The sequence below is a fragment of the Aspergillus stella-maris genome (assembly GCF_047715825.1).
Source record: "Aspergillus stella-maris strain CBS 113639 unplaced genomic scaffold BDV14scaffold_31, whole genome shotgun sequence".
Lineage (NCBI taxonomy): Eukaryota > Fungi > Ascomycota > Eurotiomycetes > Eurotiales > Aspergillaceae > Aspergillus > Aspergillus stella-maris.
In genome coordinates this window covers 148,933-175,729 of record NW_027396825.1, presented here as the reverse complement: position 1 = coordinate 175,729, position 26,797 = coordinate 148,933, and the positions used below count along the sequence as shown (strand labels likewise).

At 49.7% G+C, this 26,797-nt stretch overlaps 6 protein-coding genes across 6 annotated transcripts; 3 read left to right on the top strand and 3 right to left on the bottom strand.

Annotated features, from left to right (window-relative positions):
• Positions 1 to 633: 633 nt before the first annotated feature.
• Positions 634 to 5,592, bottom strand: BDV14DRAFT_190108 (uncharacterized protein; the record flags this gene model as incomplete). The annotated part of the gene is made up of 5 exons (XM_073771290.1): positions 634 to 2,446; positions 2,545 to 2,656; positions 2,755 to 2,905; positions 3,459 to 5,107; positions 5,160 to 5,592. 5 exons carry the CDS (start codon positions 5,590 to 5,592, stop codon positions 634 to 636), a joined length of 4,158 nt encoding a protein of 1,385 aa, XP_073627606.1.
• Positions 5,593 to 6,271: 679 nt separating this feature from the next.
• Positions 6,272 to 9,170, top strand: BDV14DRAFT_174469 (heterokaryon incompatibility protein-domain-containing protein). Its single transcript, XM_073768899.1, has one exon. It carries the CDS (start codon positions 6,348 to 6,350, stop codon positions 8,859 to 8,861), a length of 2,514 nt encoding a protein of 837 aa, XP_073627605.1. The 5' UTR covers positions 6,272 to 6,347; the 3' UTR covers positions 8,862 to 9,170.
• A 3,938-nt stretch (positions 9,171 to 13,108) lies between these two features.
• Positions 13,109 to 14,730, top strand: BDV14DRAFT_209245 (Zn(II)2Cys6 transcription factor domain-containing protein; the record flags this gene model as incomplete). Its single annotated transcript, XM_073775597.1, has 4 exons — positions 13,109 to 13,168; positions 13,225 to 13,857; positions 13,905 to 14,039; positions 14,089 to 14,730. 4 exons carry the CDS (start codon positions 13,109 to 13,111, stop codon positions 14,728 to 14,730), a joined length of 1,470 nt encoding a protein of 489 aa, XP_073627604.1.
• A 537-nt stretch (positions 14,731 to 15,267) lies between these two features.
• Positions 15,268 to 16,971, bottom strand: BDV14DRAFT_190105 (uncharacterized protein; the record flags this gene model as incomplete). Its single annotated transcript, XM_073771289.1, has 2 exons — positions 15,268 to 16,082; positions 16,266 to 16,971. The coding sequence occupies 2 exons, from the start codon at positions 16,969 to 16,971 to the stop codon at positions 15,268 to 15,270; spliced, it is 1,521 nt and encodes a 506-aa protein (XP_073627603.1).
• A 572-nt stretch (positions 16,972 to 17,543) lies between these two features.
• Positions 17,544 to 19,184, top strand: BDV14DRAFT_209244 (carboxylesterase/lipase family protein; the record flags this gene model as incomplete). Its single annotated transcript, XM_073775596.1, has 1 exon — positions 17,544 to 19,184. The coding sequence occupies one exon, from the start codon at positions 17,544 to 17,546 to the stop codon at positions 19,182 to 19,184; it is 1,641 nt and encodes a 546-aa protein (XP_073627602.1).
• Positions 19,185 to 24,744: 5,560 nt separating this feature from the next.
• BDV14DRAFT_200688 (uncharacterized protein) lies at positions 24,745 to 25,942 on the bottom strand (the record flags this gene model as incomplete). Its single annotated transcript, XM_073773572.1, has 3 exons — positions 24,745 to 25,175; positions 25,259 to 25,636; positions 25,711 to 25,942. The coding sequence occupies 3 exons, from the start codon at positions 25,940 to 25,942 to the stop codon at positions 24,745 to 24,747; spliced, it is 1,041 nt and encodes a 346-aa protein (XP_073627601.1).
• Between the last annotated feature and the right edge of the window lie 855 nt (positions 25,943 to 26,797).

Here is a 26,797-nt window from a genome sequence, read left to right as displayed (position 1 = left end):
TAATGCACTGCACATCTCGCGCGGTACCAATAAATCAGCATCCGTCATCGCCCTCGAACGTAAGCGAGGCGATGTTGCATTCGGAAAAGCAAAGCCTGCTTTGGGCTGACGGATATGCAATGATAGACACTCGATCGAACCAATTGGATGAGGACGTCGGATATCGGGAGATGAGTGAGCGGCGGGAGGATGAAGGAGAAGGAAGGGGAGCAGAGGACCTGACGAGAGCACCTCACATCAACAAGCGTCACATGACTGTCTACTGTATAGGAAGGCTCGACCTAGCGGGCAGGGCTGGCACTAATCATATGGAACGGTCCTTATGAGGAGCAAAGAGTCCAGGAGAAGATAGATAGAACTAAGATACCTATTTTATTACACGAATGAGACTAAGCTACTCAAAGCCGTGAGACTGGAATATAACACATCACAGGACATAAGCCGGGCAGAGGTTAAAGTAGGTAAGGTCAAAGAAAACGTACAACCAACTAAAGGCGGCCGAGAATAGAGTTAGGTAAATTGAACACTGAAGCGGAAGAGGGAATACAGAGAAGATAGGTAGGTAGTAGGTAGGACTAGTAGGGCCGCAAAACAAAAAGACGAAGACAGGGCTAATAGATCAAAATCATGGGCTTAGGCGTCGCCGGATGCCGCGGGCTTGTTGTCGGACGTTGAGGGACCGGAGGCATCGGGGCCTGACTTGTTGAGTCCGCCTCGGCCACCTCCTCGTCCACCGCGCCCACGGTCACCGCGCCCACGAGCGCCGCCGCGCCCGCCAAAGCCTCGTCCACGCCCTGTTTCACTGTCGCTAGCTCCTCCACTTTGGTACCCTCCTCGTTGTGTTGTGTTGGCGCCGCCTCGGTTGCTGCTTTGCCATGTGCCGGCGTTTCCTCGGTGGCTGCCGCGGTCCTCGAAGAACTTGACGTTAGGCTTTCTAGGTTGGCCAGGCGGGGTGGACTTCTTGTTCTCGATGGGGAGACGGTCTAGGGCAGCCTTGGCTTCCTCCACGGTGTTAAATGTGGCGACGTGGTTGTACTTGCCCCATTTCTCCACCTTGACTAGCTTGGCCTTGTCCTCCTCGCCGAACAGATCCCGCGCGCCTTGCTCGTTGTCGACATTCGAGATGAAAAGAGCGTTGCTCTGCTTCCGTTCGGTCTTTGGTACTGGGGATTCGCCTTGCTTCTCGGGGTGTGCGGAGCCGTTGGCCTCGGGAGCCGATGTCTCAGCGGCCTCAGCGGACTGCGCAGCGGCCGATTGAGGGGTTACAGACTTGGGGATAACAGGGGCAGGGGATGTGCGAGCTGCAGAAGCGGGTCCCTTCTGCACGGGCTGCTGAGCAGGGGGCGCAGCGCGGGTGGGGATAGCCTGGGCTTGACCAAATTGAGGAGTAGCGACGTTAGGACGAGCGGCGGGAACAGGCGACGGAACGTTGACGGGAGCACTGGTAGCCATCTGAGCCTGGGGAGCCCCAGAAGGCTTGCCAGTACGGTGAGCAAAGTTGAATCCCTGGGCGCGCATCTCCGTGCCAATACGTCCAGACTCGATCTCGAGGACCAAGAATCCGAAAGCAGCGTCAGCCAAGTTGAAGTTCCACATGTTCTTGAAGGCGCTCTCATCGACCTGGCCGCTGGCACTGCCAGGGTTGGTCGGTCCACCGAAGGGGTTTCCACCGTTAGCCACTGTCGGCATCTTCTCGACAACGCCAAGAGCGTTCTCCAAGAGTGTCTTCTGAGCGTCGTTCTGAGAGATGGCGGACTCAACCTCGCCCCGTACGGTCTCCCAGACGTCGTTGAAAGATGCCTTGGAAGCGGCGAGCTTGCCCCGGTAGTGGTCAAGAGAAGGGTTGACGGAGAACTCGTTGTAGGATGAACCGTAGCGGAAGTGAAGTCCGGCGGATACTGAAAAGTCCGCCTTGAGCGTCACCAAAAGCTGGTTCAACATTCCTTCACGAGCGGGCGAAGCGTGCGTAACGAAAATACGGGTCTCCGACGGGTCGTATACGCGATTGGCGGTGTCGATCAGTTCACCCATCTGCAGCAGAGTCGTCCACATAGTTCCCTGGCCTCCAGCAATAGTCGTCTTGCCCTCACCATTATCGAACAGCTTATGCATAACCACCGCACCTCCCAGACCGAGCAGACGGAGCTTCACGCCACCGATGTCCAACAACCGCGAGTTGGCCTCATCGATAATGTGCAGCTTGTCAACCTTGTATTCACCAGACCGGAACTTCTCCAACACCCGAACATCCTCACAAGCACCCCATACGGTGTATACAGGAACGTCGAGTGTCATCCGCTTGTCCAGCAGCATGGACAGCTCTGAAAGGGGTAGTTGGTCTGGTGTGAACCGGGACTTGATCGACTGCTGGGGTGGGGTCTGGGCAATTGCGCGTTTCACACCTTCCGGTAGTAGGGGGGAGTATTGGGCAACATGCTTAAGGGTCCTGTGACGAGAAAGATCGCGTTAGCATCCCGAACCAATGATATCAGAGCTGTCGATTTGAAGCCCGACAGAGGTGTTCTGGACATGCTCAGCACTCACTTATCCGCAATGCGCTCCAGCGAAGTGTCATCGTAGAAACCAAAGTCACCGGTGTGAATGATGTGGTCTGCGCGGGCTTGTCTGGCGAGCTCGTTAAGAGACTTCAGGTTTCCTGTAAACCGAGAAAAGCAAACACGGATCCGTTAGCCATCCATTCATCGAGTGTGCCTCCAATATCGATCATCGGAGTTGGTTTCCGAAGGAACATACCTCGCACATCTGCAATACACAGCACTCTTACAGGTCCGTTTTGGATAATTCGTCCGTTGTTGGGAAGTAGAGGGGCAGCTCCAGGGACTGGACCGGCGGCGCCATTCGGGAGCGGGTAGCCTTGCGGAGCGAAGTTCTGAGGAGGACGGGGCTACAGAAGAGGCCCAAAGGTTAGCACCTTCATCCGCTGTATGAAATCCAATATTCTGCGCGCGCTCAAGTTCCACGACGCGTGGACAACCAAAAGTGGGAGGATGACGTTGGACAACGAAGCTCCCACTCGAGGGGGTCGGGAATTGCTCGGGGGCGACAACAACAGAAGGTGGAACTCACAGAAGCCATGAGGAGAATACGGGATTAACGGTCAAGAGAATGGGGTAAAGAAGAATAGGGAGAGATGAATAGCAGAAGAAGAGAAGGAAAGACGAGAGAGACACGAGCGTCAGTTGGTGGTGAGGAGCAACAGCAAAAAAGCAGCGGAGGACTGGAACTTGGGAAGCTGCGATTATGTAAGCCAGGGGTCTACAACACATCGGAGCTGTACATGCACAGGACACGACAATACACAAATATTGAATATTGCCGCTTACTTTGACTTTGTGGTAATAGCTGAGTATATACAGATTTAATTCTGGTGATTATTCCACTAAAACCTATAAATCCTCCCTCAATTCCTCCGTCGCCTCTTCCAGCTTGCGCGCCACCGCACTTTGCAAGGACTTGGGCCCCTGCAGCGCCATCAAGGCAAAGTGTCCACCAACTGTCGGCCGCGCTCGACACAGAACAGGGACCCCAGGCTCACCACCCTTGGCTGATGTGGCAATATAGCGGTCGGAGAATGGCCAATTGTGCTTGCCATTGGACATGAACGCCCATAGATCATCGATGAATTCACGGCGAGTGGTCGCGTCGTCGAAAGTGCCCGCCAGCCACATGTTCCAGTCGGATTTAGCCCAGTCCTGTCGGTTGTCCAAGGGTACGCCATATTCTCCCCGGACATCCTGAAAGAAAGTGTCACCCATTTGGTAGGCTTCTTCAGGGAAGGTCTCAAGGTCGAAGAGCACGTCTGGGAAGAGGTTGTAGGGTGTTTTCCAGGAGTTTGGCTTGTCAGGGTACTGCAGGACAAAATGAGATTTAGTCTCGTCGGTACCGAGGCCTTGGGTGAAGAAGAGGTTGGCGCGCTCTTCACCAATCTGGGAATAATTGCTGAGTCCGCTCAGCTCCCCGAATGCCTTGAGACCAACTGCTGCTTTGATGGCGAGGTTGGTTTCATTAGCAAGAGGACCGGCGGCATCATTCGAGGATAGCTGCAGCGCAATGTCGATGCTGTTATCGACCAAGTAATCGGCATATTTCTGAAGGATTTCCATGTATTGGTCTGCCCAGGTTGAATTATCTGTTGCTCTGACATATGCGAGCACTAGGACCAGCAGATTCCCACACTCCTCAATGGGCATCGGTTCTGCTTTTTGGTCGTCATGTCCAATCGCATTGGGATAGTGCGTACCCATATCGTGGATGGTGTACGGTAGCTGCCAGCGTCCCTCAGCCAGGTAACGCATCATCGGCTCCAACAGGAGGCGGATATACTCCGGATCCATCACGTAGTAGATTGGAAATGCGGGCATAATGACATCGACGGTGTTGAGGTTGCCATTACTGGAGAGTTCCTTGACAAAAGAAAGTACATCGTCAGTGTCCAGTGAGTCGTTGGGAATAACAAGGTCCATCCCGCCCCAAGCCTGGCGGGCTGAAAGCGTGACGATATCAGCGTACTTGGTACCTCCTATGAGAGCAGCCTGGACGGTCATCTCAGCATCAATGATCTTCGATTCGAGAACCGCAGCAGGGTAGTCATCGAAGAAATGCGACAATGCCTTGTAAGAGTTGGGATACTTTGCTCTGTAGTAGCCAGTGTACGGCCTTCCGAGGTAGTTGATGGCCTCCTCTCGGACGTAACCAACAGCAAAGTTCACAGATTGATCCCCGGTAAATGTTCCCAGATCGTGGGACAGGGCAACGATTCCACCAGGAGATTGAGTGCCGTTCGTGCTAGATAGCTTGCCCTGGCTGACGAATTGTGACCGCACCTCTCCACGTCCTCCTGATGAGAAAGAAAGCTGAGTCTGTGAGGTGTCTCGTGCCGAAAGAACCGCTTTGCCCCAGAGCGCCATGTCGCGGTTCTCTGTGTAAGGAGTGGCGCCCTTTACCTCAAAGGTATAAGCTAGAATGTCGTCCTCCCGATGGAAATCAGGAACAGCACTCTGCACTTTACCAGCCCATCTTCCATCGATACTAGTAAAAACCTGAATATCGTTTTCATCCACCTCAGAAGCGGTTACCGTCAAGTAGCCTAGGAATCATTAGCTTTGCCCACTCGTCGTCTGGTTTCAGAGTGAGCATACTGAACGGAAGCGACTGCCGCAGGTAGTTGGAAGGCGATATTGGCGAGAAAAACTCTAGTGTAAAGTTCACTGAGCCAGCAGAAAGCTCAAATATCGAGTGAGTTGCGGTATACTTGGCAGAGCGTACGGTGGCAGGACGGATCCTTGGCCCCGGGTTCGTGATACCCATTAAACTGTACGTCTGATTGTCAATCCTCGCCATGACCGACCAGGTCAAATTCTGACCAGCCCAGAACTGCGACTCGGCATATGGCAAAGCGCTCACTTGGTCGCTCGGCATCCATGTTGATAGATATGGGCTCCTCACAGCCAAGGGGTATGAGGGAGGGCGCGTCGGAGTATAGTCGACTGCATCGTGATTTGGAGGTGAATTTGCAACGGCGGTTATTATTAGCGAGGCGATCCCCAGAACACACTTCAACTGGAAGCGCATGTTTGTTTTGAGCTTCGGTTGAAGCAGGATAGAGGAGGAGACCTGGACGACGTTGAGTATAAGTGGAGGGGGTAATGTCGATCGTGCTTAGCATCAGCCATGTTTCGTCATCACGGTGGTTCTGGCGGTCGAGGTGAAACACGCAATCACGCAACCACAGCAGCTCGGGAGCTTGGAGTCTAGAACCCGCAGAAGATAACAAGGTAGTGTTGAAGGATGCCTAAGGTGAAGTTGGAGAGAATGCGGGGAGAAGGCGGATGCATATAATTCCCCGCTTGGTCCGCTATCTCTGTCATGAAGCCAGACGCATTCTCGCTCTGATCTCCTTGCTTGATTTCGCTTGATTATAGTACAACCCGTTATAGAAATTCATTTTGTACCTCAATATGCTTCATACAAGTATTTGAGTAGCTTCAAAGGGAGCTGCTTGGTATAGAAATCTAGCGGCCTCAGGCCGCTAATGGCCCATGGAACAAGGAGGCACCTCAACATAGGTTGATTTGTTGATCTAAGCTCGATCGTCGGCTTGCATTTCCTAAAGTTTACTGGCGAGTTACCACTCAAATAAACTACAAGTCCAGTGGCAAGAAATGCGTGACTCATTATGGAACAAGCACAGACCGCCCGCGGTTACTGTACTGTCGCTGCCTGGGGTGGTGCAGCTTGACTACTTAGGCGCCCTTGAGCCTCACCTTACCTCCCTAAGTTGCCCCTCCCTCTTTTCTTTCCTCACCTCATTTCTCGCCTCGTCGACCATGCACCGCTGGCATGAATCTGGCTGTCGGCGACCTGATGTTTCTGCTGCAAGTGGCCTTCTTTGCTGTGTCTATTGCTTCGCCACTCCTTCTCTAGAAGACCATGTTTTCGCGCCTCCACTGCCGCCACAGCTCCACGACCGGACTCGGATGAACCTCACGTGGCCATCAGCTGTGACCTACAGCAACTGGGAGTTCGAGGACAAGAGTCCAGCTGCATCAGAGGACTGGGACATTATCGATGCCCCTCCCTTGGAAACCCAACGATTATTGTTCCCAGAGCTACCGTCAAATGATAGCATTCGTCTCTTGCGGCTAAAGCCGGGAACTGACGACGAACCCCTTCACGCGAACCTGGAAACTGTGGACATCAACCAAATACCTCTACCGCTGTACGAAGCTCTATCGTACACCTCCGTTAATGACCCCGCTGACCCGCCCGAGCCCTGTCCGGTCTTCATAGGAAATTATTGGGATGTCGCACATGTGTCGACCAACTGTGGGAAAGCACTTAGACGCCTGAGACGCCAAAATGCAGATCGACTACTTTGGGTAGACTCTCTGTGTATCGACCAGGGAAGTCTAGAAGAAAAGAATGGTCAAGTCCTTGTTCTTCGTGAGATTTACTCGCGGGCGACGAAGGTCTTGTCCTACGTTGGGGACGAGCCCTCCGATTCTCGACCAGTGTTGAGCTTCCTCAAGGATATTACGGCATTTCAACCAGCATCCTGCAACAAATGGTCGCTATCGGATCGAAATGTCAAAGAGAGCCTGTCGACGTTGCTCAAACGACCGTACTTCTCCCGGCTATGGGTGCTTCAGGAGACGCTCATGGCGCGCGAAGTGGAGATAATCTGTGGCAATGTCTCTGCGCGCTGGCCAAAACGTTCCTTCAATGAAGGCTCCTCTGAAGCGGCTTTCTCGTGGCTGTTTCGAGATGCGAAGTGGTTTCCATTCACTGGTCGGGACCTGTTGAATGTTCTGGTTGATGCATCGCCGTACAAATGCTCCGATCAACGAGACAAAGTATTCGCAGTCCTAGGCTTGATGGGTGAGAAGTTCATTGGTCCTGATTACAAGATTTCAACCGAAAGCGCATACATTGGAATCGCGGCATACTTGATCCAACAATGGCAGACGCTCAACATTTTTGCACTCGCAGGACAGAGCAGAAGTACCCTCCAACTTCCGTCTTGGGTTCCTGACTGGTCTCAAAGCTTGTCATTACCGACCCTGGACACATTCCTTGGACCGGGGTTGAAGAACAATCCAACCGACTTTTTACTGGAACATGCAATTCCTGTCAAATTTGCTGGCATCAGCACTGAGAATTGCGATATCAAAATAAATGCAGATACGGGGGTCATTCGCTTTACGGGGTTCCGATTGTGTGGGGTCTCTGGGAAACCGAGTCAGGTCCGCGATTACGCCCACGTCGAGCTACCTTTGGATCCTAGAGGGTCGTTGATTGTTTCAATTCCTCATCAAAACTATGAGATTCATGAAACCGACAGTGTCTTTCTCTTGAATGGATACAATCATCCTGTTATTCTGAGGAAAGGTACGAATCAAGCGACATATACTCTGGTGACAGCCTGTATCCTGTCAATGCGTGCACCTACCCCTCGGCTTTTTATACCATGGAACCGCAGACAAGGGCGACTAGTGCCGTTGATACAATTAAAGGTATCACTGCTAACGCCAGAGGATAAAAGCTCGCTCCAACAACTGTACTCAAGACTCGACCCAACACCTCTGATTGACACACCAGCTGCGACCATTCGATCGAGAGCTCTAAACTTCCTCATGGTTTCCCGCGTCAACATTAACATGACCGAGAAGTGGCTTCGAGTAGATTGGAACAGATACAATCAAAAGCTCGGCTGGATGTTCCGAGACCAGTCAGCCATCTGGCAGTTCCTTCTCGAGATCAATCAACTAGAACTGGAGGAACGCACCGGAGAAGACAAAATAGAACTCAAGGGAGACCTCCAACTGGCTGGAAAATTTGTGGACGAAAGTCTGTCCACATATACATGGGATCTATCTCAATTCATTTGGTCCTTCCTTCAACCTGCGGGCCCGAATCAGGCAGAGCAAGATATCCAGTGGTCTCCGATGGTTGACAGACTACGTTCTCATCTTCCAGAAGTAACAAAATGGGCACAAGTCACCGAGCAACTTTTCAAGCTCTTCATCTATACTTCGAGATTACTCGGTGAAGCCTGGGAGCATGGACCCTTCCCAGGCTCGCATCTCCCGAGCAAATGGATTGATAACTACGCAAACTTCCTTACTGTCTTCCGACAGCAAAAGCAACGACCGCATCTTAACCAAGATTGTATATGGACTATAGCCGAGTTCGAGAGTCACTTACGCGCGCGAGGAGAGATTTGGGCCCTTAGGACTGGGTCCGATGAGATCCATAGTGGCAATAGTAATCTCGAGTCCCATGCCCTGCTACACTATGCCGGGATGGACTTGTACAGCGAGCAGGTGATTGATATCGCGTGATCTCATAGCGCAATCTAAAACATGACCAGAGGTAATCTGGAACAGGTTCCATATATAAACATACGATAAAAGATAAAACCCCCATTTTATAGCTGCTTAATAACGGCACTCTTTGCAATTGTATCTGCACTTTGAATCACGCCCCAGGCCACGGTAGAGATCCAAACTCATGCAAGACAGCCTCGGTAAGCTAAATCATGGACTAAGTACTGGTATATATCCGTGGTGCCATTGGTAGTTTTTTTCATATGCCATTCCATTAAGCATAGGTAGGTTCCCAGCGCAATCGGATATTGCACGGCGCCCCATGGAAGTAGAAAAATCTTTTCGAGGACATACCATGTTAGCACTTCACTCATACTGATCTGGTCCTAAATTCCACGCACTAGAGGTATTACATGTAGCGCCGGAAACATATCTCCCAGCACCGAGGCATTCACTCCCCGATATCTACCCGTTGATCCGTATCAGAGCCTATGAGACGTTCTCCATAGGTGCTTCCTTCTCTCCGGGCTCTCTAGCGCAATATTCTACCTTCTAGTTACGTGAACAGCCCGGGCATACAACCACCTGCATCAAACTGCCCAACCAACAAACATATTCTGCATATGGATAGATAGGAGCTTGAATGAAACACTTTCTAGCAACTTTTCTAAGCCTGTCTACTGTTATATCCGTGCAGCGATTATTACCACTAGATAGTGTGCTGTCTAGGTGCTGGGCTAAGCAGCAGTGGCCTTGGTGTACATACGATGGACGTAAGGGTCGATTGAGAAAGACACTAGCAATACAACCCTCTAGACGAATGTGCCTATTCGTGTTCGCTACTTGGCTAATAGGACATCATGAGAAGACTGCCTACCTAAGGAAGCTATATAAATACAGGATCCTGGTAGAATCGTCTACGCATCGGAGCTTAGTTCCGTGCATCAATGACGTATTCAGTTCCCGTCTCGTCTGGAGTATACCTAGGTAGGAAGTAGGCTTCGTAGATCCTGCTTAGCCATGATGTTTCTTTCTAATCCTTCTCCGGATCTCCTGTCTTAGGGGACCTCAAAGCAGATACGACAGCTGCTGGGCCATTAGGGCTGACAGGCGGATTGATTCTAGCATCACGTGAACGTTATATTCCCGCTACCTACCTTCTCTGGATTGCCCATTCCTCATTTACCTATCCCTTTCGTCATTTCATTTTTTAGGCTAACTGACCTAACACGCTGTTGATGCTGTCCATCTACATCAGTGAGACCTGCCAAGTGGAAATACTTCGCATATCCTTGCTGCCCTCTTACACCTAACAAGTTATGGGAGGGGTACAAGCTCCAAAGCCAAGCATCATGTCGGTACATCGAACCGACAAAGGCTTTTTTGTAGACGACATTGGTACCTCATAGCGGATCAGCTGCGCGTACTAAGAAAGAAACCTTCATGGCAAGACATGTATCCAACATTCACACCACGGTCCGACTGGCCCTGTCGGCCACCGCCTGATATTGTCTCACTAAGTTGTGTCTGCGCTTATTTCGAACTTTACTCGCCCCACGGGACTTTGAACGCGTGAGTCTGGTCAATGGTTAGGAATGCAGAGTCTGTCCAAGCAATCATGGATGGAGCGTGGGCGGGAAGTGTTCGGGAACTGAGATTCATTGGAACTTATAAGTTGTCAGATACACCAAAGAAAGAGCTAAGCTGATCTTTCTGGACAAAATGTTTTTCCGCGACCACGAAGAGCCATATCCCCTCGAGATGCATTACGTCCTTTTCAACCTGAACCGCTTCAAAAACCTCAAGACACTTTGTATCAGTTTCCCTACTAGACCCGTGGCTAGCGCGATGAGAATCCCGAGCGCGAGCAGAATGTCATTGAGCTCCTGGCGGAACTTAGTATCCTCGAGTCTGCGGGCTATCGGATACAGCTACAGTCCTGTGGTGAACAAAGGAATCAAGGGACCTCCTGCGGTCCACCTCCACAATATAGACGCCATATCACACTCGGTAATGTTCACACGTCGCCTAAAATCCATCCCTCTCCCGACTCACGAGCCTTTCCATGGAGCTTGAGTATACCGAAACTTCCCTTATGGTCTGGCATCTTCCCGGATCGGCCATTGAGCGCCACACCCTTCCTGATGGACTTTGATTTGGGTCCCAAGGTTTTCAGTCACCTTTCTTCAGTCGAGGGCCTAACACTCAGTGCCAATAACGCGGTGAAGATGGGTCGTATTAAACACCTAGGACATCTTACAGAGGACATTGGTCTTCGCGACGCACATATGCCCCGTCTGCGGAACATCGCGTTGGCCAACATATCTATCTGCGCCGAGCTACGCGACTTCCTAACCAGACATTTGGGTACGCTGAAGTCAGTAGAGCTGCATGATTGCTACGCTTACTGGCCTCTGACACCTCTAACACCAACACCCTCCTACCCGAGCACGACCGACCCGAACATGATGACATGGGAGGAGCTATTCGCCCCCATAACAACAAAAACAATCACAAATCCACACTCACAGTCCCCCCCCGAACCCACCTCAAATCTTAAAAAATCTCATACACACAGCCGTAACCGCCAAGTGAGTCAGTCAGACCAGGTCCAGCAGATTGGTATGACGCAATGCAGGAGCTTATGGAACTAGGGCAGCACACAGCCCGATCGAAAGATGAGGATCGGGTCTTTTTAATGTTTCGTTACCATGGATTTCATGGAACGGAGAGGACGAGGTTCTGTATGCCGTTTACTAAGCAGAGCTTTGAGATTGGTGAGGACTGGAAGGCTTATAAGGGAGTTTTGGATTTGATTGAGCGGAATTGAATAGGGTAGGGATTTATATTGGATATGGGTCTGGTGTCAAGGGAGTTGAGGTATCTTTGACGTGACCTTGTCTTGTTGTCTCTGCTCTTAGAATGTGCTTTACTCCGAGCAGGCTTTCGCGAACTAAAGTTAGTTTAATTTTATGTATGGTCCTTCAGGTGGCTATCTGAGTCTTATAAAATAAGATGAATCAGCATGAAAGCGGCGGCTAAGACTTAGAACTACTTGGTATAAACTCCGCTTTCACCGAATTTTACATAGCAATATGCTTACATAGGTATTATGTACAACAGGAAGCGGTCCCATCCAAGCCCAAGCTTAGTCTTCCGCTCCGCGTGGCTGAGAGCGCAGCGTCTGCCCTGATCGGGTCGCAGCTGGGATCTTACAAAGACGGCAAGCATCTTGTTCAGATTTATATTTAAGGACCGTCTGATCAGAATAAAGTGCTTCGCTGTACAGCTCGTGGAGTATAAATTAGACTCAATATCCCAAGACTTGGACCGTGTTCTGCACAGTCACAGTTTACACTACTTAACATCATCAGAGTGTAAGAAGAGAGAAAAACAATTGCACGAGAGGAGAAATATAAGATCGATTAGGATACATTAGTAAGTCGGCCGAAGACGGATAACTTTAGGTAGAATGATGAGGTAGGAAAGGAGTGGTTACGGAGGATACTCAGGGCTGTCAATTTACCTTCATAAATGTTCAATCGAGTAGATATGGTTAGTTATACTGCGCAACTATGCTAAACGTGATTGGTCTACTTACTTGAACGGTAATAAAATCATACTACAACTCTTTGCATCCAAGTTGACTACGAACTCTCAATGTCCGTATCCTTCTCGGGAGATTGAAAATGTGGCTGTGGAACAAGAATGTACTAGGTTGTCGAACAGGAAGGAACGAATAACCTATTCCTGGTGCATCGCGCCTTCCATCTATAGTAACGATTTGGTTGATAAGCAGCTTACGGTCAGAGAAGGAGCGACTGAGTCCAGTGATATCCGAGTTAGGAAGGAACAGCCTGGTGCCCAGCACCCATCGCACCTTCCTCTTCAGCTTCAAATGTGAATGGTAAGCAAGGAGCGACTGAGGAAGGAGCGATCAAGGTACTTGAGTACTTTAACGGGAAGGTACAATACATTACCTAGATGTGGCTAGTAAAATAAATCGATGCTCAGAGACAAGAAGTATGAATCACTTGCAGCTAACCTGATCGGGAAGTTGGACAGCACGTGGGATCAGATAAGATAACCCCCGTCTTCACAATCTCCGATTCTCCGATTCCGCAATCCAGCCCTGCAATTTCAACGCTTCCCCTGCTCGAGTCTGCTGTCAGACTCACTCCATTCCTCTCTCATTGGACTCTAGACTTGATTCTTTGATTACATTGGACCGCTAACTGGTTAACTTGCCGTCTGCAAGCACAATGGTCTTCCCCGGACGAAGGAGCAATGGGTGTTACAGCTGCCGCCAGCGCAAAATCAAGGTAAGCCATTGACTTTTCTGTGGGACTTTCTTGTGGCGCTTATATGAATCTGCCAGTGTGACGCCACTCGCCCAGCCTGCGACCGTTGTACAAAGTTTGGCAGGTCTTGTCCAGGGTACCCTGACAACTTTGCCTTTAAATCTTACCGTACCTCTAGACCGGCCTTGGCTGCTCGTTGGAGCGACGAGAGTGAAGTCACTGCAGGGTATTCATCAGGCCAGACAACTCAGACAATAGCTCCCGCGCCTGCATTTGCACCTGCACCAGCACCTTCAAATATTGCGGGGGCAGCGGCTGATCCTCCGCGAGCATACGGCCCCAAGCACGCAGTCCCTATTACCACACCCTCTATACCCCGCTATGTATCCATTACCTGTTCGGATGCCTCGTCACTATCATTCTTCTTTCATCACCATGTCTTGATCGTGGACAGATCACCCTGTGGCGGCCACCTGGCTTTCCTACCGGAATTTTACCGCGAGAAGCAAACGCATCCATGTTTACGTTATTCTATTCTCAGCCTTGGATACTTGTCTTTATTCAACGTCCACAGATCACCAGTCTTCTGGGTAGAAGCAAGGAAGAGTTATAGTGCTGCCTTGGCAGCTCTTGCAGCCGCGATCGATACGACGCAGTCTGCAGTTCGCGACGAAGTATTTGCTTCGGCGCTGTTCTTGGGAATGTTTTCGGTATGTCTCATTGTTACATAACCTGATAAGGGACTGACCCCGGAAAGGACATGAGCAATGAGCGGAAAACCCCACTAAATGAACACATCCGCGGAGTACATGCCCTCATCCAGGTGCGAGGGTCTACCTCACTAAGCGGCAAGTATGGCCGGCGTTTGCTCGCCTGGGCTTTCCAACAATTGGTACGCTTTTGGATACCTAATAATGGTTATATTACTCACAAGTCCCCAGCAAATACAATCCATATCTCATAACGAGTATGGATACACACACTTACCATACTTGTTCGAGGACGTCGCAAAACCAGACAGCGTTCAACGAGCGTTGAAGCTGGTCAGCTTGATATCGGGATTCTGCCAGCCTGCCAAAGATTCAACTCAATTGACATATCACCCCCGCTATATATTGAATGAGTTAGCGTACTGGGAAGAAAATTTACCAGCTCATTGGAAACGCCAACTCCACCATATGAAGCAGGGCAACCTCGCGCAGAATCAAGATCCGTCAAGCAGGAACACCTGGACAGCATGTTTCCTCGCTCTTATCAACTCAAGCATCTTGCTCTTCCACCTCAGATGTCTTCAGTATGCTGCCGGCTGCCTACCCAACGACTCCTACGCCTATCCTCACAACATCCGACAATTAATCGGCGAAATCCTCAATATCATCTGCTCAGCTGTCCGATACTCCATGGGCGATCTGCATGGCGACGGAACTTTCCAGCCGTTACCGGGAATCAGTCACGGCGTTCCGTATAATCTCCTCTGGCCGATGTCGCTGGTTGCCGAGTGTCGGTTCGCGTCGGATGACCAGATTCTCCTCTGCAGACAAGCTATGCGATACAACCATTATGCAACGATCGGAAGGACCTGATGGCCATCACATCTCGGAAACCCACAACAAATTTGGCGAGAAGTTCGCAACCACCAAAGTCGGCACGAGAAGACGACGATGGCAGGCCCCGCCGCCCTGCAACGCACAGCTGCAGCCCAGCCGCAGCCACAATGCACTAGTCCCGAGATATAGGCGGAAATTATTGTCACTCAGATCACCGGCGTTGAAACGACCATGGTCCCAAAATCAGGACCCGGTCAAACATAGGTTCTGACGGTTACCGCCCTGCAGAAATTTAAGCATGACTCGTGTCTCGGGAGTTTATTCCCGGATGGGAGGGGGTTTGCGAGCGGGTCAGGGCAGGGCCCACTGGTTGATGAGCTTATCGCCGAGACTCTCTTTCCACCCGATGTTTTGTGGAGAAACATGCAGACTTAGACAGTAGTACAGAGTAGAAACAGTAGCAATCAAGCACAATAAAATGAAATCAGAATACGAACATACAATATGACGATAATGATAGCAAACACAGTCTCGGACACAATATCTCTCTGTATATCCTCTAAAGAACTAAAATTAATGCCAAACACCCCCCCAATACCCACTCCTCCCCTCCCAAGCATCCACCAACCTCTCACACCTCGGCTTCTCAAAATCCTCCTCACTCCCATTCGGCCAAATAGGCACAGCGCAGAATTCATCACTTTTACAACCCCGACATTCCTTCCAACTCGTCCAGTCAAGAGACTTCATTAGCTCCAGTATTGAAGAGTGGATTACATCCTGATCCGTTTCGGATTGCAGGCTTAGGAGTGTAGAGCAGATCGTTTGACTTATGCTGTAGAGTGCGCGCTGAGATAGTGTCGAATTAAGGTTCGGGGTTGAGAGGAATTGAGACGCGCAGAGGGAGAGCGTTTCGTTCTTGGAGGGGCTGGAAAAGGGGGAGAGAATCTCTGCTATCTTCACTGCTGGGTTCTCTTTATTTTGAGGCTTGTGATATCCCTTGCTCTTGTGTTTGTCGTGGTGTGTTCTCGGAGCTAGGTCGCGTAGAATAGGGGCGTACTTTCCAACAATAAGATCCGCGACGGACTGCCAGTTCGGTTTGTTATCGTTGACATCGTGGTCCATGATAAGAGTCGTGAGGTCTTGTCTGATGGGTTCGAGGTTGGGGGTTGGAATGTGATCGAGTCTCGGACGTGTTTCTGTGCCGTTCTCGTTGTTGGGGAATAGGTCGAGATCGTATGTGTATGCCGTTACGAAATTGTTGTAATTGAGGACAACTCTATCTCCGCCTATACCGTTGAAGCGGGACGTTATGGCGCGGAGGAGAGCTGCTGGCTTGCCACGGGGTCTGCCGTTGTCGTTGCGGTTACCGTTGCCGTCCGTTGGGTCTTGTTGATTTTGCTTCTGGATGCCGTTGTGGTCTTTAGGCTTGGTACCTTTCTTCTTCTCGCGCTTGTCATTTTTCTTCCCTCTGGGTTTGTCGTTGCGGTGTCCCTTCTTGTCTCTCTTCTCCTTGTCCTCGCCCTGCTCTCTGCTCTCATTATCTTTCCGAGCAGGCTCCTCATGGCCACGCTTCTCAACAGGCATAACCCTGACAGGTACCAAATTAACCTCAGGCTTACAAAGAATAATCTCAAACCCCGCAGCCATACGTATAACACCATCAAGTCTCCCCTTCCATTCATTTTCAGCGAGACGACAGACGCTGCGTGCGCGTTTGTCTTCCACACTCACGCCGCCGTTGATAGTATCGTTGAAGAGGATCCGATTCTGTGAATCGAGAGTTCCAATGCGGGATTTACCAGCTGATGTCCCGTCTATGTAGAGTAGGCGGAGCGGGTTGGCTGTTTTGTAGGTGTGCAGGTAGCCCGAGATATTTCCATCCGATTTATCGTCCGCGGCCTGGGTAGGGTTTGAAGAGAGAGGCTTTTGCAGGGAATTTCCATCCTGGATTGCACCTTGGTCGTTTATGTCCCTGTGTTGTCCTGGTTTTTCAGGCCGAGCAAAGACCATACCGTGTTCCGGCTCAAAGGCCATCCAGCCTATCTCCTTTAAGTACTCCGGAGACGCATTTCCGTGGTAAAGATGTATACCCTCGGGAACATTGGCGAGGAAGAAAGACATGCCGTTGTGGTGTAGTGAGGAACCGAATTGCCGCATTGAGTCGTGGATGGCGTTGAAGATGTGGTTGGCATTTTGCACGGGCTGAAACTCAGAGGTAGGTAGGGCGGCAGCCCCAAGGCCAGCGAGAAGAAAGTTGAATAATGCAGCTCTCATCTCTGCAGTATGTACTCAGTAGGTATCTCGACGGTGAAATGGATGGGAATGGAAAGGACGTGGTCGAGGAGGGGTTAGCTCGGGTCGTGGTATTCAGATACCTCGGGGGAGAGTTGACCGAACTGAACTATCGATTCGAACGGAACGGAGCAGTGACTTGTCACATCACCTTAATCTAGGCTCGCAGAACATTTCCCTTTGTTGGACATAAATACTAGTAGCCTAGGAGGTCGTGTCATAAGGCCGAGCTTGGCAGTGAGGCCTCGGAGTTAAGCCAGCCCTAAGCCACGCACGCCTCGACTTGTGGATACACTTCTAATTACCAGAGATCTGCAGGCAGGCGGTTAGCATCCTTGCAGAATGGTCAGGGGAACGTTTATACAGTCGTAATACTTCGGAGTTGATGTCTGAGTTTGAATCGCATTACGTGGACACGGATGTGGAAACACCGGTGGTCTGAACGGACGAGCCTTAACAACATCTGAGAAAGAACTATATAAGACCGACACAACCCAGTACTGCCATTCCACTTCAATCCCATGCTTGAAGATTGCACATCAAGCTCATCCAGCATGGCAGTCATCTCTACTCTCTCCGGGCTCGCGCTCGCCTTCTCCCTGGCCGTCCCCGCCCACGCCCAGCTCTATAACAAAGTCATCCAAACCGAGTACGGCCCAGTCAAAGGCTTCAAATACTTCAACCAGAAAAATCTCGAAAAAAACTGGGGCGTCTCTGAAAGCAACGTCACTGCCTTCCTAAGCATCCCTTTTGCCGCCGACACCGCGCACTCGAACCGGTGGAAACCACCGCAGCCCCGCGAGCCTTGGAACGAGACATTAATCGCCGACACCTGGGGTCCTGGATGCCCTACCTCCTACGCAACAGACTACAGCGAGGACTGTCTAACCGTTAACATCTGGACGCCCGCCAATTCCAGTGATGATAAACTCCCCGTCTTCATCTACAACCAGGGCAGCGATGAACCGAGTAACGATCCCACATACTACGGTGGCGGCCTCGCGCGCAAGGGCCTCGTAACGGTAACATTCAACCGCCGTGACGATGTCCTAGGGTACCTCGCGCACCCCGAGTTGAACGCTGAATCCGAGGCTGAAAACGGGCACAGTTCCTCGGGGAACTACGGCGTGCTCGACCACCTGGAGCTCCTAAACTGGGTGCAGCGCAACATTGCGCAGTTCGGCGGCGACCCGGGCCGCGTTACTATTGCCGGTCAGTCATTCGGGTCCGCGCAGGTCTACCACGCCGTTAATAGCGAGTTATTCTCTGGTCTCTTTCACGGCGCGATTGCTGAGAGTGGGCTGCGGTACCCGCGCGATACGCTCCTTGCGGGACTGGCTACTTCCTACGTGACTATGTCCAAGGCGCTTGAGAACGGACTGAATTATACAGCTGAGCATAATGTTTCGACCATCGCTGAACTCCGCCAGTTACCACTGGAAGATATCCTCGTTGGATCTGCCGACCGCGTCACAGACGCTGATATCTGGTGGGTTACTGCATTGTCGGCGATGTACCCCCTGAAATTCAAGCCCGTGCTAGACGGGTACGTTCTACCGGCGAAATACATCGACATTCTCAAGAATGGACCGGCCAACGACGTCCCCCTGATCACGGGGAACAACAAGGATGAAAGCGGCGCCGCGACTTCAACGAACTATACAGCCGAGGAATACCACACCTACTGCTCCCTGAAATACGGCAACCTGTCGACCGAATACTTCCCCCTCTGGCCAGGCGATAATACCTCTGAAGCTAGCCGCTCCTGGAACGCCGCTGCACGAGATACATCAATTGTATCCTCCTGGGCCTTCGGCCGTGACTGGATCAAATCCGCTTCTTCGCCTTTCTACACGTACTACTGGGACCATGCCCCGCCCTCGCAGGACCAAGGCGCGTACCATGAATCCGAAGTGTTTTATACCATGGACACGCTGTATGCAAACAGTGACGACCACGCCTGGACAGAAAGGGACTACGCCATTGCCGAGAAAATGTCCGGGTACTGGACTAATTTTGCCGTCACAAGGAATCCGAATGAGGGGCCTTACAAGAGATTGCCGGAGTGGAAGCCTGTTGATGGTGTTAGTAGGACGGTTTTCCATGTGGGTGAGGGGTTTGGTGAGGTTCCGCTTGCGAAGGAGGAGCAGGTGGAGTTGATTTTGGAGTATTTTGAGCAGCAGGTTGCTTATTAGGTTGGGCTACCTTTTTAGAGGGTTGATTTCTCGTAGGCTGTGTTGTTGTTGGGAGCGAGCTGTGCAGGGGCAGACAGGCAGGAAAGGGGGCTGTTTCTGTTTGGGGCTAGTTGTACTTTAGAGAAATAAAGCCAAGCTAGATCTATCTTCGTATAGATAGCAGTGCGCTTGGATTTGCTGCGCCGTGTTTATGTAGGAAGAATCGATCGGTCCATTGAGTTAAAATTTACTCCTTCCGCAGTTTGATGTAGGTATTATCTTAAATCACCCCTGTCTGAGTGCTGTATACTTCCTTCATAATAGAAGAAATAGCACACCAAACCAAGAACCTTATAACCAGCCAACAATTCTTCAAGTACGTAACTTCGGTCTGATGGTTCTATCCCTGGTCGAAAACCCGATGCTTTTAGAACGTTCAGGATATTTTACAACCACCATCAAAGCAATGATGTCTTTGCTCATAGGTCATATGGTAGATGTTTTTTTTCTCACGGTGTCTACCTACGTACCCAGAAAGGACATGGACGATCCTTTCCTACATGAAAGCAAGATCTCCAGAACACGTCTTGAAAATCCATAGTCAAAGCAAAACTTCCCATGCTTCATATCCAGCAATATTCCCAATATCAAAGTCGCACCGAAGCCTACGCGTTCGGAAGGCAGACAACACCCCATATAACTCGGTCCTAATTGGTAAGGGTCAGATCGTGCTTCCTGCGTAAGCCAAAAAGTGTAGATGTAGGGTGACTTACGGCCGTACCTGCTCTCTGGGCCCGGGTCTAAGAAACGGTCAGTGTTGAGTACCGAGCCATGTACATAGATAAAGACCGGGTAGGTAGGTGGTATTAGGGGGGGGGGAAGATTCACTTACCCCAGACGGACACTCACATGCCCGGAAAGGCGATCCGTCCAAGTACACGACGCTCACCTAGTGCGATATCCTGCGTCAGTGGAAGCAATTGTAGATATGAATAAGAGTAATTATTAACACTTCCTATTCCTCCGCACGGAGGCATGTCCTGGCCCAGGCGGGCATACTGAGCAGGGCAAGTGAAATGAGGGAGAAGAGTTTCATCGTTGGTACTCAGGGCTGTAGTAGGCCTTATTTTCTTTTGTATTTGAGATTGTAGACGTGACTTGAAGACATAACGCTGAGAGACTATGGCATGTATTTATGATTACTCTGGCGGTCATAGCGGGGATCATAAGACGAGAATGCGTGTGCGCTACGGTGTGATGAAGAAGAGATAACCTGTAAAAACAGGGGGTCCTGGCCATATTTTGCTTTTCGTCAAAAGCAATGCGTAAACATAGATGATATGCCGGAATTTCGAGGGTGTACTGTAGGAAACCATAGTGGAATGATTGGAACATAGCTGATGCTTGTTCGTGATCAATAGCACGAGTTGAAGCATGACTTGTATAATAACAGGAGTATATCTATCCACACACAACCCAAACCTCATCCGGTAATCAATTGCCCAAAGCGCCCATGTATGTATGGTTGACTCAGAGGTAAGCATCGAAAAGGGGAAGAGGTAACTGACTACTGGGGCGAGAAAGCTAGTTATTCATGCAGGATGCAGTGTGACGGTGATAGACTGCAGACAAGGAACATAATGAGCGCTACATGGAGTAGACTTAGGGCGCCAGGCCAAAGACTGTATGGAAACCATTGGCTGGAGCTCTATGTAACCATGACCTTGGCTGACAATCAGGAACGGCGATCAAGAAAACTTGGCTTGGGTTGCTATGGTCTTGCTTTTTACGGGCAGTCGAGGTGACGTGCTATATCATACTGTAGCCTGCAACTTGCATCACGATCTATGTAGGATTGGCTACCTGTAGATATATTTTAGGAAATTGACATGGTTCATGTGCCCAATGGACAGTGACTGAGCTCAAGCAAGTCACTTTCGGAGTTGAAAGTCTCAAAGACCTAGTAGCTGACTCTAACTAGCCTACCGAGTCTGAAAGAGTATGTAACACAGGAGGGGAAGAGAAAAGTAAAAACTATGCGACAATTGTTGATCATAGATACACAAGCTGTGAAGAGTTGTGGAACCCAAAAATGTGATGGGTTAGCCTAGCCTTACCTTGGTCCTATATGCAAGATGCAGCGCACTATTCAAGCCACATTACTTGGCCTGCCTGTCTTTAGCAGTGATTGCAATTCGAGGTTTCAAGCAAGACTTAAGTCCCTGTTGGTATAGGTAAAAAGTCATGTCCATGAGACAGACACGCCAGGCCACTACCTTAGCAGAGTAGCCTAGTATTCAAAATTTTAAAGTACTATAACCCTTTGGTGTTGAATAATCTCTGGGTTTAGAATTGTTATAGATTTACTCTTTTAGCCATGGACCAAGGCGAATATCAAAAACCTATCCATCTATAATAAGTAAGTAAACCACTGATGAAATAACTTCTGTGTACAAATAATGGAAGTAATATATAAATAAAGTTTGCAAGACAACAAGATAGTGATTAGCCAAACTGAGGAATATAACATAATCTCCATGGAGCTAGCAAAACAATGTAATTTACCCTGTTGTACCTCGCTTGCCCTGTCGTAGCCCGGAGCTCCTCGGTGATTCCAAAAGACCTTGCATCACCTTGCAGCATTCTGCACGGAATTCCTAGTTCGGGCTGATGGTTGGTAAGTCCAGTCCCAGTAAACAGCTTACTTCTGTTCAATCACCAAAGTCATTCTGTATGAGCCAAGTACGTAGCCCCTCCTGCGCTATGGCCTCTTCAAAAGGACGTAAGTATAGCCGCAGAGTACAAACCTTTTTCTGGTTTATGAAATTAAATATTCCATCCATTTCATAACCATCACCTCTCACTACCCACAAAAGGAACCAACAAATTCCAATCACCATGAAGCTATTCTCTATCTTGGCACTTGCTCTACTTTCAACCACTGCCCAGGCGCAGACTCTCCCAGACTATGCTAGAATAGGAAGTGCAAGCTTCTAGCTTCCACATAACGAAAAAACGACTTGAGGTTATAACGAAGGGCTAATCAATTCAAATCCATAGGCCTGTGGGGCTCCCAATGCCTATCGCGATATAGCTTACTTTTGCAACTGTCCAGCCGGAGTATGTAACGTTGATTTTCCGTTTGACCCCCAATCGTCCCAGGCTAATGATTTTCCTGTGCAGACACAAAGAGAGACACTAGTTGATAGGGTAAGCCGAGCTATTTCGCGAGAGAAATGCATGCATGCGGACTGGACTCACGGCTCCGTGGTTGCAAAATCAAATAAACATTGGCTAATTCTCATCTGCACCAATGTAGCAAGGGTATGCGTCCGTTGCGGTTTGTATCCCCGCATAAGGCAAGGAATAAGATGTTTGTTTGGGGTCTATCATAAAGGTTCTGGTTAGAGGGAGGTACACTGTTTAGGTCATTTGGCCTCTTATTCAACATGGAGGTTGGAGGGGTGGGGAGAAAAGCATAATTGGTAGTTCAAGTTCAACCTCCAGTACTGTGCACTTGGGCTTATCAACAAGCGTAGCAAATATTACGCACGTTACTACTGATTCAAATCCAAGGTAAAGCCTTGGTGCCATATGACGCAGGCTCATATGCTCTGCTCTATAATGTACGCGGTCTATAGACATAGACGCGTGCCCTGTATCTGAACAATCGATATGTGTATTTGTAGCTGATATGATAGGTGGTCATAGCACTTTGTAAACTACAGGGAAACAAAAGAGAAACTTCGATGACGTCTACACGTACAGTAAGTGAGCTGCATGAGCTGCAGGCCGTCACACCAGTAGTGTGCGCCACCTTACAAGTCTCAACACACCGAGGTTTCGTTCCCGAAATAATCCCTGATGCGACTACTCCTTATATCCTCGACGTAGCTGCAGCTACTTCCTTCAAGCTTCGCTTCACTCTGCACTGCCTTCCTTTCTTAGATCGCCGCATTTTCAATGCATATCCACGCGACGCAAGGTCAATAGCAAACCAGCCTTTCATGACTGCCTGCAGGTGAACCCAGATTTATATTAGACAATACTTGCTATGATAATGATATCACAAACATATGTCCAGTTGATAGCAAAGAAGATCCAGCTACCATCTGCAACCGCATCGCCGCTTACGTAGCTTGAGAGATAAACACTCGAGCGCCACATTTAGCATGGGCCTGCGACTGGCTTTGTAGAGTGAAAATCAATATTAAAGTCATCCTGGCCTGCGCGAATGGCAACACTCCATACTTATCAACCTGGTCGCTATGGGAATTTCTGTTTGAATTTGGTTGTTTTGTTGAGGACTTCACTCTCGCCCTGAAAGGCCTCACAGACCTGTCGTGGCAAATGATCTGAGTAAGTCTACCGAGAATGGTCATCTATAGCTTGATACTATATGCATGGTGCAACGCGCATACCTAGGCTATTAAAGCCGCAGTATCTGACATGCCTGTTTGCAGCGACGATTGCAACGTTAGGGCACAGGTATTACTCAAGACCCTATTGGCCTATGTAAAGAATGCGGGGGAGACGGATCTTTCATACCCATAGAAAGACGTCAGGCTGTCCACAGACTAACTGGTCCCTGAGTTAAGATTATGAAGCAGGGGAATTCTTCAATGAACAATAAGCCCTGACCTTACCTTTGCTTTAGGACAGGCCTACGCTTCTGACCATGTACTGAAGCAGATGTGTGATAACTAGGTCACCTATTCCACATCCTCTACCCACATATGATGGAGGCAATGCATAAGTAAACTCGCAAGATAGTGGCAAGCCAGAGAACATGAATCAACATGCATATGCAAACGGAATATTTTCATAATTGGTTATCAGTGAACAAACGTCTGCAGCTATTCTTGCTTTGCAATGAGCCGAACGCGCTCTACGACGGCCAGGAAACTCTACGCCTTATACCCAGAGGGAAAGTATTAGCATGTTAATGATCTATGGCATTCTATCTCGTACCTCAAGGCACAGGTATTGGATGCGGAGTTATTAGGGTTTGGGGTAATCCACTCGCGGTTACATCCGACAGAAACCATTGGTGGTCCCCCAGGCGCCAACCCAGGCAACATACCTATATACGCGCTCGTACCTACCTAACTACATCTATGGGGTCTTCAATCCACCTACTTTAGGTACTCCGTGCGGTCAAATCACATTATATGCGGTGCTCGCCCTAGCTCGCTGAGACTACCGTACCTTAGATAATAGGGAGAAGTGAAGTGAGGTGGTACCTCCCGTCGTCGCGGCAGAACCCAGTCAGTCCATAGCAGGGTGCGCGCCGTTCTTCTGATCTCTGGTCTGCGGCATAGTAAATGGTTCTTCGACCATAGCCGGGAGCTTGAAAGGTCTGAATTGGACAGAATGGAGGCAGCACAGTGATCCATATGACCACTATAGCTTCCTGAACCGGGCAGTGGATTTATACCATGCGCACTGTACTTGTACTAGGCATGGTCCTGTAATTCAGGGAATGCATTTAGAGCTACGAACTACTCTCAACAAGTCATCTGTTCGCTGCAATACTCATGACAATTTATGATTGTCATTATCATTAACCAGTCTAGCCCACTCAATTTCTTAAACTCAAATCCCCCTCCACAATCCCAGCAACCTCATCCAAGCCCCCCAGAACAAATCCCCTTTCCCTCAACTGCTTATAAAACGCACCCTCCAATCTGATCAACTCATGGCACAAAAACTCCCAATCAAGACTCATCCGCCCCGTATCCAGCGTTTCATGAAAGAGAGGCGGGACTCGCGAGCGCCAGTATCCGTCTCCTATATAAAGACCTAGAGTTTTCTGGAGCGTTGTCACATCGGTAATTGCCAGGAAGTCTGCGATTAGGAGGACGATATCTGTTGGGAGGCGATGGAGGGATGCCTTTTGTTGCTTGTGGGTTTGGTTTTGGGTGTGCTGGTTTAGATTGAGGTGCTTTTTGCGTCTGCGTCCGACTATTGCGCTTCGGATTATGACTTGGGCGCCTACTGATAGGAACGGGTCTAGAATGTATCCGCGGTCAGTGTCTAGCAGTGGACAAAGAAACGTAAACCTCTAAGGAAGAGGGATATCAAGTCACACTCACCATCTTTATCAACATACTGCGGCAACCACGCGGCCGTATGCTCATCAAACGTATAAACAGGCTTCTTCCAGTGCCGTTTACTCTTACAAATCAGCGCCTGTGCAATAATTTTGATATCTCCCCCCGTACAACTCCAGGCCTTGTGTGTGCGCAGCAATCGCCAGCGCTGGGAATGCACAACAAGACACGTAAGCCTGTCCTTGTCCTTGCCCTTGGCCCTGTACAGTGGGAATAAAAGCCTATTCTTTGGTGCTGCAGCGCTGTAGCAAGAAGCGCTTTCGTCCCAGGGTGCTTGGCGCGTGTAGAAGGCGAAGCCGTTCTCGTTGAATATTGATATTCCTGAGAGGCGGCAGATGTGTTTTTGGGGTTGGAGGAGGACTACTCAGGACTCCTTGCATTAGCAACCAATAAATAGCGTTGCTTTTCAAGGAGGGAGGGCAGGAGTGACACACTCAACCGATAACACCGAAACCACTCCGCCAAAAAGGGCCTTTTCGCCATTAGGGAGTCGTAAGTGTATACTCCAGCCTTAATACTCTCTTCAAACTCATTGGTTATAGGGGAGGAGTTGCAAATGTAGCAGAGGGGGCCGCTCTCCTCTCCGCCTGTCCTGACGGGCAGCTTGTCGGTTTCGTCGAGATCGGTTATGTCTCGTTTGTTGTCTATGTCGTTTAGTTCTCCCATGGTGTCGGCTTGCCTGTTGGGTTCGAGTCAATGGTAATATCCAGCTGCCCTTGATATCTAGAGACGACAAAATGAAATTCCTATTCGCCATCCGGGACTGCCTCCACTGGGGCTCTTTTGTAGCTTGCTGACTGTATAGAATCAATTATGCATGCGCGGCGAGCTGTGTCCAAACGTGGATCTTGCCATACCTAAACTCTGCTATATACGAGACTCTCTAGGTCAAGGGGATCTGAAACAATCGATCATAAAGACTTATAGACTATATGGTATTGAATAGTGACGGCACCGAGAATACCCGCGCGGCTTGCAATACAAGCAAGACTCAACCAAGCCAGTCAAACTGCCTAGGATAGGAGGCACTTTTGAAGCCCAACATAACCACAGCCACTATCGAATCCATTAGACAGAGTCACCAGAGCCTGTCAATTCGGGATTGCTCCTTGTCCAGGCACAAACAGCTCCCGCGAGAACTCCATCCTGCAAGCACATTCATACCCGGGTTAGTCAAAGACATGTAGGTACTTGAAGGTGTAGACCATGGATCACGAGGATTAACATAAACCGATTTGACTTGACTCACCGCATTGAGCCCCCAATCTATATATTACAGATGGAAACAATATTAAAGCCTACAACTTAGCTGTTTATTGCCTGTCATATAGTTTGTTTTAGTACTCTCTATCCCCTCTCTTGCAATAATGATTCCGGACTGTCAATTCAGCAGGCCGGTTAGAAATCACCCAAAATGCTCTTGTAACATTCCCTTGATACGCAATATTTAATGCTCAGCTCCAACCTCATCTGAGATTGGTGGAACCATCCTCGCCCGAAACATATTACCTGCCCGGGCGG

Excerpts from the sequence above, each read along its gene's own strand:
- BDV14DRAFT_174469 (XM_073768899.1), top strand. The coding sequence starts at position 6,348 with ATGCACCGCTGGCATGAATCTGGCTGTCGGCGACCTGATGTTTCTGCT.